Below are 12,152 nucleotides of genomic sequence, written 5' to 3'. Positions count from 1 at the left end.
TGTCTTCTTCTTGCCCTCTGCCAATATACTGGGGAAAAAAATCACATCATTGGATAATAGTCTCAAGCCAAACATTTTTATATGTATTCTAGTAAATTAACATATCCTTGTGTTTTATATTTTCTCAACTATGTCTTTGCTTTATCCTTTTCAATTATACTTTCCTGTTACTGAAAGCTTCCTGTACTTTCCTGTTACAGGATTATAGCTGGACGGACATCCGCTGCCCCTTTGAAAAACGGAGAGACGCAGCATGCGTGTTTTGGGACAATGTTGTATACATTTTGGGTGGCTCTCAGCTTTTCCCCATAAAACGAATGGACTGCTATAATGTGGTGAAGGACAGCTGGTATTCCAAACTGGGCCCCCCAACACCTAGAGACAGCCTCGCTGCCTGTGCCGCAGAGGGCAAAATTTATACATCTGGAGGTTCTGAAGTCGGTAAGGACTTTCTCAGTGTTTTTGTTTGGGGCATGTGTTTTGAAGCCAAGTACCTTGGCTTTCCTATTTAAAGAAACAGTTGGTGTTATTTATCCAGATATTTTTTGACATAATTTAAATGTATATGTTACATTTTAGAGCCCATTTCCCTGAAGGCTTACCTTATTCCTTTATAAATCAGTATTTTAAAAGTGCTTCAACTTCCTAGATTATGTCCATTTTTTAAAAAAATCCAGTTTTTAAAAAATCTGTTATTAATTTTTAGAGAGAGAGGAAGGGAGAGGGATAGAGAGATATAAATATTAATGAGAGAGGAACATCATCGATTGGCTGCCTCCTGCACGCCCCCTTCTGGGGATGGAGCCCACAACCCAGGCATGTGCCCTGACAGGGAATCGAACTGGAGGACCTTTTGGTTCCTGGGTCAATGCTCAACCACTGAAACATACAACAGTACCTTGACAATATACTCAAGAATGGGCCAGCATGACTTCAGGGCTTATCACACAACCACCAAGAGAAGTCAGGAAGAGTAGAATTGTTAGTGGTACAGTGGCTGTTATAGAATACTAGAGGCCAGTGAAGTCCCTCGGCCTGGCCTGCGGGATCAGGCCAAAACCAGCTCTCCAACATCCCCTAAGGGGGTCCCAGATTACGAGAGGGTGCAGGCCAGGCCGAGGGACCCCATCGGTGCAAGATCGGGGCCAGGGACGGATCCAGGAGGTTGGCAGGCCAGGGAGGGACTGCAGGAGGGCTCCAGGGTGTGTCCGGCCTGTCTCGCTCAGTCCCGATCGGCTGGACCCCAGCAGCAAGCTAACCTACCAGTCGGAGTGTCTGCCTCCTGATGGTCAGTGCACGTCATAATGAGCGGTTGAGTAGCCTTAGCATATCATTACATATTACGTTTTGATTGGTTGAACCACAGACTGGACGACTGGACACTTAGCATATTAGGCTTTTCTTATATAGGACTAGTGGCCCAAATGCACAAAATTCATGCACGGGGGGTGGGGAGGAGTTCCCTCAGCCCAGCCTGCACCCTCTCCAATTGGGGACCACTTAGGGGATGTGGTATCAGACCTAAACCGGCAGTCAGACATCCCTCTCGCAATCTGGGACTGCTGGCTCCTAACTGCTCACCTGCCTGCCTGCCTGATCGCCCCTAACTGCCTCTGCCTGCCTGCCTGATTGATCACCTCTAACCTCTCTGCCTGCCTGATCACCTCTAACTGCCTCTGCCTGCCTGCCTGCCTGATCGCCCCTAACTGCCCTCCTCTGCTGGCCTGATCTCACCCCCCCAACTGCTCTCCCCTGCCTGCCTGATCTCGCCCCCAACTGCCCTTCCCTGCTGGCCTGATCTCGCCCCCAACTGCCCTCCCTGCTGGCCTGATCTTGCCCCCAACGGCCCTCCCCTGCCAGCCTGATCTTGCCCCCAAATGCTCTCCCCTGCTGGCCTGATCGCCCCTAACGGCCTCTGCCTTGGCCCCCACCACCATGGCTTTGTCTGGAAGGAAGTCGGACATCTGGAAGATGGCTGGTTGACCCAGTCTAATTAGCATATTACCCTTTTAGTAGTATAGATAGATTATATAGGATAGGATTGCTTAAATGGGGGGAGGGAGAGCCTTTTTCATCATGAGGAGATGCTCTTGGCAGACAAAAATACATAACCCCTATATCTGGACTGATAGCCAGCCATATACACTATACTGCCAAACCAGTCATTAAAAAATTGAACTGCTTTCTTACACCTTACACCAAACAGCTGTTGCCCTTAAAATCCCTCCTCAGCCCCCACCTTAGGTTCTGTCTTCGCAGTTCACCCAGATTAGGTTCTGATTGGTCCGTTTCTATGCCAGTCATCGTCCAAAGCTCTGCCTCCTAGGCAGCCATTGGCTCCTCGCACTTTACCCAGATTTGGTTCTGCTTGGTCAGTTTCTATGCCAGTCAGCATCTTCGGGCCTATCAACAGGCATGATCAGAGAGGCAGGGCTGATCAGCAGCCCTGGTGGAGGCACAGCTGCTGGCCAGGCCGGGAGAGAAAGAGAGAGGCAAGTGCTGATCAACAGCTGCCATGGAGGCTACGGATCAGACCTGCTTCTCTCTCCCGGCCTCTCTCTGGGCCTGATCCACAGCCCCCTTGGCAGTTAGTGCTGGGTCGCAGTGTCCACTGCAGAACTGACTTCCAGTCGGTCGAGTCTTCGGTCGTTTTGGATGTTACGGACCCTGGTTCTTTATATATATAGATTATATGGTAAGCCTCAGAATATTATCAGATAATTTTCATATTTTAAGGTATGGGTTTTCTACCTGTAAATAGGTTGCTTTCCCCCTCTATATAAACATTTCAAGTTTGGATAATTCCCATCATGCATCACTGGGCTGGAGGACATCCATAAAATTCCTTATTTTATTTTCTTTTGAAATCAAACCAAATCTTTTTTCTAAAATGTAATTACAGTATATAAGTCTCTCCACAGATCCTTCTGTGAATATTTTCCAAGGTCTGTACCAACGATTCCTACATTGTGTTGCTGTTGTTGAGTCTAGAAAAGACTCTATAACCCTAAATTCTTTCTTCCAGTAACTGACTCCCTCTACAGTCAGCTCGCTCCAGGCCTACACACACACTCCATCAAGCATGATGGGGCCTTCTTCTTTTCCAGGAAACTCAGCTCTGTATTTATTTGAGTGTTATGACACGAGAACTGAGAGCTGGCACACAAAGCCCAGCATGCTGACCCAGCGCTGCAGCCACGGGATGGTGGAAGCCAATGGCCTAATCTATGTTTGCGGTGGAAGTTTAGGGAACAATGTTTCTGGCCGAGTGTTGAATTCCTGTGAAGTTTATGATCCTGCCACAGAAACGTATGTATGGATTTCAAACTCTGTTTCACAGTATTGTATTTGTAAGCTCAGTGAAAAATGTGTTAAAAAGAGCCCAACGGAAGAATTTAGCTCTTATATTAAGAATGTACACACAGTTTTAAATGTTTACAGCCTGGACCCTTCCCCTGCACCTTAAGAAATAGCTTCAGTTATACCCTGTGGCAGCCCCTCTCGTTCTCTTCCTCCTTGTAGGCAGTAAATGTCTATGAATGAGACAAGTCTGACTGCTTGATCAAACTCATGAAATAACTTCCTTTTAGAGGTCAGGAAATGTAGGGGAGGAGGGGGAAAATTAGGATCAGTAGTAAATTTGCCTTTAATTAAGAATTATTATATGTTTAATTAGAAATAGTAATGAATTATAACCCTAGGTATAATGCCTTTTGTGAGTTTGTGCTTATAAAAGTATATTTAGATTTATGTTTATTAAACAAAGTTATTCTTAAATCAACTGGGAAGTAACTGCTTTTTAAAAAGCAAAATGCTAAAGAAATAAATGACTAGCCAATTTTTCTGATCTTGTAATTAATGATGAAACCATTGAATGTAGCCAAAGGAGATGTGCTAATTATTTAGTATTAAGGGTGGTGATAAGTACAATGATATGAAACTAGTGAGGAAATGAACACAGATGATATCCCAGTGATACTCAAAAATATCCCAAGAACTTTGATAAGAAAACTCACTTGCTTTTTGAAAGGATTATTCTTCCTTTAACCAGAATAAGATATTGGGTAAATATGTTCAACTTAAATGTTAGCCAAAGAGCTACACCAACTCTCTTGCGCTCAAGCTTTATATTTGGGAAATATTGCCAGACTACAAAACATAGAAGTCTTCCACTCCAGCTGCTGCTTTTTTTTTTTTATTTTTTTAAGAGTAACAATTTACTTAAAACTAGAGGCCCAGTGCACGGATTCATGCACCAGTGGGGTCCCTCAGCTTGGCCTGTAGGGATCGGGCTGAAACTGGCTCTCCAAAATCCCCCGAGGGGTCCCAGATTGGGAGAGGGCACAGGCTAGGCCAAGGGTCCTCTAGTATCCATATAAGATCTTTGGTTAATCTCTTCCCACCCTCCCCCCTTTCCTCTGAGATTCATCAATCTATTCCATGTTTCCATGCCTATGGTTTCTGCTCCTACATTGAACGTCTGACCCCTGGTGGCCAGTGCGCATCATAGCTATGGGTCGGATGGTTGAACAGTCGGCCAGTCGCTTAGGCTTTATATATATATATAGATATGACCAGTCATGTGCATTTATTTATTTACACTTCCCTCCTGCTTTTAAAGGGTTTAAAGAAGCATAATCAGTAACTCCTTTCTGAAGCAAAAATGCAGTTACAATAGTTTCTTTACTCATATTTTCCTCATCTGGTTACCAATGTTAGAAATAGAATTGAGTGCACTATATCTTGAAATTTGTCTTTTGCCTGGTGTTGAGACTAGGCAATCTCGTGAAATCATCCAGATTTATTATTCCTTTCAAAATGTACCTTTGTACTTGCCAGAGCACACTGGCTTATCCTCATCTTATTGTCCACCAATTCAACTATCTACCCCTTCTTGCCCCACACCACAGGGGTGTATACCAGCTGTCCTCCCTTCTAGATCAGTCTCTACTTTACCTCCCGTAAGCCCTGTGTTCAAAAGTGTTACAGCATACTAACTGGAAAACTAGTCTTATTCATCCTGCTGCCTAATTCTTTTTTCATTTCTAACAAATCTCTTAAAGTAGGACCCATACCATATAAACTCCAGGCTTCTAAATTTATTCAGGCAGTATCAATGTAAATCAATATATTCTTGTTCATATTAGTAGAGAAAACATTAAAGTAATTCTGCAACCTCAATATTTTTTTAAAAAACTAGGTGACTATATTCAGTTTAGGGAATATTTTAAAACTTATACAACTTAGCATTTTTTAAATATATATTGAGCTTATATATTAAATTTGAATTCTTTGTATCTTCTTCAATGCCCTTAAATTTTCTTAAGTGAAAAAAGAGTGTGACTATAATTATCCAACTCTCAAAATGAAAATTAAGTTATATATTACTAAGATTTTCTTTCTAATATGTGATCTGTTCATCCATGATTTTTAAGAATTTTTCTTCCCAGTTTTGACAATTTTCTTAAGTATTTTGTAACTTTCTTTTATTTTTTCAGATGGACTGAGCTGTGTCCAATGATTGAGGCAAGGAAGAATCATGGACTGGTGTTTGTAAAAGATAAGATATTTGCTGTGGGTGGTCAGAATGGCTTAGGTGTGTGGTGTTAATTCACTGTTCAACTTTCCCAATAATTTGATGATACTTCCTTATCTTAAATTATGGAAACATTTCTTAAAATCAAGATACAAGGGTTTATCCCATACATCATTATACTTATTTTTATGGTTTATAGTTTATAGAGCCCTAACCGGTTTGGCTCAGTGGATAGAGCGTCGGCCTGCGGACTCAAGGGTCCCAGGTTCGATTCTGGTCAAGGGCACGTACCTTGGTTGCGGGCACATACCCGGTGGGGAGTGTGCCCGAGGCAGCTGATCGATGTTTCTCTCTCATCGATGTTTCTAGCTCTATCCCTCTCCCTCTCTGTAAAGAATCAATAAAATATATTTTTTTTAAAAAGAACTATTGAATAACAAATATTTGAACTTCTAAAAAACTTTAAAAACTTTTAAAATACAGGTTTTAGGACTTGTATCCAGGCTCTGAATGGCAAACTTTCCTAACATTTTTAAACAGTGCATGAAAATATTAGTATTACTATTTTATTAAATGAGTCGATTTGACCTTGGTTATTTTTTAAAGATTTTTAATGGATTTTTAGAGATAGAGGAAGAAAAAGGGGGAGAGAGAGTGACACATCGATTGGCGGCTGCCTCCTTATACGCCCCCTTGAGCCCCCAACCCGGGCATGTGCCCTGACTGAGAATCGAACTGGCAACCTTTTTTTTTTTTTAATATATTTTTATTGATTTCAGAGAGGGAGAGGGAAAGATAGAAACATCAATGATGAGAATCAATGATTGGCTGCTTCCTGCACGCCCCCTACTGGGGATCGAGCCTGCCAACCCAGGCATGTGTCCTTGATCAGAATCGAACCCAGGGGCCCTTCAGTCCCCAGTATCCACTGAGCCAAACCGGCTAGGGCTAGCAACCTTTTTGGTTGGACAATGCCCAACCAACTGAGCCATACTGGCCAGAGCTTTATTTTCTTAAATAATGTACTAAAATCTTAAATAATTGCTTTAAATAATGGAAACTCTGGACTGAATCTATAGGTTACTCCACAAACCTCATTTTAGTCAGCACCTTTAAGCATTACTTAATGTAACAATAAAGTAACTTTCCCTTCTCTTATCTCTATTCATTGCTATTTTCCATAAACTGCTGAAAGATAAATAGTACAAGGACAAAGTGGGACATTTGAATAATTAGAATTAAAGTTAATCAGAAGGAAAATCCACAGCTTGGTTTACTTTTTATTTTATTTTAACTTTGCATAATTATTTATGATTCTAAAATGACAAAAATTAAATGTCTGTTGTAAGGTAAGAATAGATGTGTGGGCATTATAAGATTCTTACACCTTTTCTGCATACTTGAACATTATCATAATAAAATGTTAGAAAAATGAAAAGAAATATTACTTTAAGAGATGTTCTTAGAATTGTTTATGTAGTTCATGTTGTTTTATTCTTTTGAAGGTGGTCTGGACAATGTGGAATATTATGATATTAAATTAAATGAATGGAAGATGGTCTCACCGATGCCATGGAAGGGTGTAACAGTGAAGTGTGCAGCGGTTGGCTCTATAGTTTACGTCTTGGCTGGTTTTCAAGGTGTGGGTCGATTAGGACACATCCTTGAATATAATACTGAAACAGATAAATGGTTTGCCAACTCCAAAGTTCGAGCTTTTCCAGTAACAAGTTGTTTAATTTGTGTTGTTGATACTTGTGGAGCAAATGAAGAAACCCTTGAAACATGAAAAATGAGTGAACTTCAAGATTTATTGGAGACTCAAAAATATGGCCACCAATACTTTGTTCCAAGAGTTGGTTACAAAGTTTTAGTTTGGTCGGTTTTGGGGTTTTTTGTGTGTATGTTGTTGTTTTTTTGTTTGTTTGTTTGTTTTTAAGGAAGTTTCAAGTAAAGAAAGATCCCTATAAAATCAGAGTTCCTTACTTAATTCAAAGACCACATTTTAGCTGTCCACCTAATCATGAACATATCTAGCAAGAAAACTTGAAAAATACTTAGCATTTGGTGAAAATGTGAATTTTTCTTAAATGAATTTCGCATTTGTAACTATGACTATCACAGAGTGGGAGATTGGCTCATCAGTGAACAGTCTCATCTTAGCTCTAGATTCTATTTTCATACATCACAGAAGTGCTATGTAGTTAGGCTGTTTGTTTCAGTTCAGTCAAGAACTAAAAAATAGTATGGAGCAGTGTAGTCTCCCATAGTTTTGCTTGTCTTCGTTTGTTCCATTCAGTGCCAAATGTGTTCTATTTTTAAAAGCAAGGCAGAGTGAGTCGAGGCATGTGCATACTCTCTCACAAACTTCATAATTGCATTTTGGGACTTAAAAATGTACCAAACTCCTGATGAAATATATTTAACCCAATTAAATATATGCCATCTTTTAAACAGAAATGTCAAGCTTAGCACCCATTATTAATTTGTCACTGTGTTACCCAGGGCTTAAAAAATGATTGTCTCTTTAGTCCTCACTTCAAATAAAATCCAATTATAATAGGAATGATTGACTAGCCAAAAATAAAGCTATTTATAGCAAATGTATAGGTCACTAGAATAGTACTGATAATTATACAATATCAGTGTTGATTTTGAACTTCTAATGGATTAAAAGGTACATGATTTCTTTTCCTTAGCAAGATACATCAGAGATATTTGATCCCATTGTATCTAAAAGTTTTGTAATTTGAATTGCATATTTGTCATCTCTTATTAATTGCTTTTGTGAGGTCAACAGGTCTTTTACAAACCCATCTATTCATTTCTTCCTACTAATGTTTTGCCTGTTTACATTATGATATGTATGGAATGAGCTATATAAAGCTGTCACCATCAATGTTTTTATCTGGTAATATTAAATATTTTTTAACTTAAAACAGACTGCTAAGTTCTATTCATTCTTTATTTTAGATGTGTTAATGATTTTTTTTAAAATTTGTGAAGCAGTGTTCCTATTTTAATTTTGTTTTCTCTATATGGGAGTTGTATAATCTTAAACACTAAAAATGTTTAAATGAAAATGGAACTGTAAAAAGCATTATGATATGTTTCTGTTTATATAGGGTTTTTTATGTACATAATAGCTTTATTAAGATATAATGTACATATCAAGCACTTCACCATTTAAAGTGTACCATTCAGTGGTCTTTAATATATTCGCGAAGTTGTGCAGCTGTCACAATTTTGAAACACTTTCATCACCACAAAAAGAAACCCCATACTCATTAGCAGTCACTCACCATTTCTCCCATGTCTCATTTCACTATGGCTCCTGCAATAAATTACTACAAACTTGGTGGCTTAAAACAACAGAAATGTACTCCTTTTTAAAATATTTTTTTATTGATTTTTTTTTTTTTTTTACAGAGAGAAAGGAGAGGGAGAAAGAGTCAGAAACATCGATGAGAGAGAAACATCAATCAGCTGCCTCCTGCACACCCCCTACTGGGGATGTGCCCACAACCAAGGTACATGCCCTTGACCGAAATCAAACCTGGGACTCTTCAGTCCGCAGGCCAATGCTCAATCCACTGAGCCAAACTGGTTAGGGCCAGAAATGTACTCTTAGTTCAGCAGGCAGAAGTCCTACATCAAGGGTCAGGGTGCTTCCTTCTGGGGGCTCTGAGGCAGAAACTACCCAAGCCTCTTCCTACCTTCTGGTAGTTGCTGGCAATCCTTGCTATTCCTTGGCTTACAGCTGCCTCACTTCATTCACTGCCTCTGTCTTTACATGGCCTTTTCCCCTATGTCTCTCTGAGACTTTATAAGATCAACAGTCATTGGATTTAGCCCACCCTAACCCCATCTACTGTGACCTCATCTCAGCTGATGACATTTGCAAAGACCCTATTTCCAAATAGGTCACATTCTAAAGTTCTGGGTGGGCATGAATTTTGGGGAGATATTATTCAACCCAGTTATATCCCTCAAACACCCAGTCCTAGGCAACCATTAATCTTTCTCTAGATTTGCCTATTCTGAACATTTTTTTATGTTGGGTTTTGAAGTTTTCACTCTATTGGGGGGAGGGGGAAGAATGTGTCATGAGAAAACAGATAAATCTGCATTGAGGAACTTCTACAAAATAACAAGTTATAGCCTTCAATAGTGTCAAGGTCATGAAAGTTAAGGAAAGACTGAGGAAATATTCCAGAATGAAGGAGACTAAAGAAATATGAGTAAGGCAATATATGGTCAATGACAGGAGACAAGAACATACAATGGGGTAGAGATAGTCTATTCGATAAATGCTGTTGAGAAAATTGGACAGATACATGCAAAAACATGAAACTAGACCACCTCACACCATATATAAGAATAAACTCAAAATGGATTAAAGATTTAAATGTAAGTCTCAAAACAATAAAACAAGAACATAGGCAAATCTGGCATCTCTCATCAATATGTTTTCTGATATATCTCCTCCAGCAAGAGGGAAAAAATGGGGACTATATCAAATAAAAAGGTTTTACACAGCAAAGGAAATTTAAAAAAATGAAAATACAACCTACTGAATGGAAGATGTTCACCAATGATACACCTGATAAGGGGTTAATATCCACAAATTACATAGAACTTACACAACTCCACACCAAAAACTCAATCCAACTTAAAAAAAAAAATGGGCAGAGGACCTGAATAGACACTTCTCTGAAGAGGACATACAGGTGGCCAATAGACATATGAAAAGATGCTCAATGTCACTAATCATCAGAGAAATGAAAATTAAAACCACAATGAGATATCACCTCACACCTGTCAGAATGGCTATCATCAATGAATAAACAAATATCAAGTGTTGGTGAGGATGTGGAGAAAAGGGAACCCTCATGCAGTGTTGGTGGGAATGCAGATTGATGCAGCCCCTATGGGAAAGTGTATGGAGGTTCCTCAAAAAATTTAAAAATGGAACTTGCTTTATGACCCAGCAATTCCACTTCTGGGTATATATCTGAAGAAATCCAAAACTCTAATTTGAAAGAATATATGCACCCCTGTGTTCACTGCAGCATTATTTACAATAGCCAAGATATGGAAGCAACCCAAGTATTCATTAATAGATGAGAACATCATGCTAAGTGAAATAAGCCAGTCCATGAAAGAAAAATACCACATGATCTCACTCATCTATGGATAATAAAGAAAATTATAAGCTGTTGAACAAAAAGATAGCTACAGAGGCAGTAAAGCATCAAACAGACTGTCAAATTACAGCGGGAAGGTTAGGGAGAGGTGGGGGAGATGAGAGATCAACCGAAGGACTTGTATGCAAGCATATAAGCATAACCAATGGACACAAAACTCTGGGGGGTGAGGGCATGTATGGGAGTGGGGTGGGGGAGCAATGGTAAGATATGTACACATATAATACCTAAATAAAAAAATTAAAAAAGTGGTGAAATTATATATATACCACTCAGCCATAAAAAAGAAGGACCATTTGCAACAACATGGATGGACCTAGTGGGTATTATCCTAAGAAAAATAAGTCAGAAACAAATAACATGATTTCATTTATATGTGGCATCTAAAGAACAAAACAAATGAACAAACAAAATGGAAACAGACTCGTAGATACAGAGAACAGACTGATGGTTGCCCGAGGGGAGAAGGGTTGGAGAGCTGGGTAAAAAAGGTGGAGAGATTAAGAAGTACAAATGGGTAGTTACAAAATAGTGGTGGAGACGTAAAAAGCACAGCATAGGGCAGTGATGGCGAACCTATGACACACGTGTCAGCACTGACACGTGTAGCCATTTCTGATGACACGCGGCCACATGCCGAGGATGAAACATTTGCTGCTCCTGAGGATGAAACATTTGCGACTAGAGTCTTGGAGTTAGTTTTTTCCTCAAAGTGACACACTACCCGAGTTATGCTCAGTTTTTTGGCGAAGTTTGACACACCAAGCTCAAAAGGTTGCCCATCCCTGCATTGTAATAACTATATGGTGCCAGATGGGTACTGGAAATATCGGGGAACACTTTGTAAAATAAAGTATTATCTAACCACTATGCTGTAAACCTGAAACTAATACTAAATGTTGAATGTAAAATGTAATTTTTCCCCTTGCATCCTGCTCAGAGGAAAAACCACGCGCTTCAGTTTAATTTCCGCGTTTCAACACCAGAGGAACTGTAGGGCGTCTCACTATACAAAAGAGAGTTGGAGGATTTGTGGGGAAGGTGCACTTTAGGTAAAATTTAAGTGAAACAATACAGAAAGGCTCAAAGCAAAGCAGTTGTGTGTAAAGGCAACATCAGATTTGTTCTGAGAAGTGGGTGTGTAGGCTCATCTTTCATTGGAAACTACAAAGTTAAGAGAATATGGGATGTTCTTTTCAGGAGCCTCTTATCTGAGCTCCGCTCCTGGGTAGACATCGAGACTGCTTCCCTGTTCGTGTCTTAGATCCTCCAGGCTAGAGTGGAATGTTTCGTTCCTACAAATAGCAACCTTTAGGTGGACTTACAAGGTTTCCCGGTATTTTTTTTTTTAATTGATTTTTTACAGGAGAGGAAGGGAGAGGGATAGAGAGTTAGAAACAATGATGAGA

The 12,152-nt window shown here is 39.7% G+C and overlaps 1 protein-coding gene across 1 annotated transcript in view; it reads left to right on the top strand.

The window, feature by feature from the left end:
- Positions 1-8,479, top strand: part of KLHL7 (kelch like family member 7) — a 48,367-nt gene extending 39,888 nt beyond the window's left edge. The window contains exons 8-11 of the mRNA XM_008148175.3: positions 201-441; positions 3,108-3,309; positions 5,499-5,596; positions 7,042-8,479. Coding sequence (XP_008146397.1) covers positions 201-441; positions 3,108-3,309; positions 5,499-5,596; positions 7,042-7,325 — 825 coding nt within the window. The 3' untranslated portion in view covers positions 7,326-8,479. The remainder of the gene's footprint in view (positions 1-200; positions 442-3,107; positions 3,310-5,498; positions 5,597-7,041) is intronic.
- The last annotated feature ends 3,673 nt before the right edge of the window (positions 8,480-12,152 follow it).

Source organism: Eptesicus fuscus, chromosome 14, assembly GCF_027574615.1.
Source record: "Eptesicus fuscus isolate TK198812 chromosome 14, DD_ASM_mEF_20220401, whole genome shotgun sequence".
NCBI lineage: Eukaryota > Metazoa > Chordata > Mammalia > Chiroptera > Vespertilionidae > Eptesicus > Eptesicus fuscus.
This window is presented reverse-complemented; position numbering and strand designations above follow the sequence as displayed.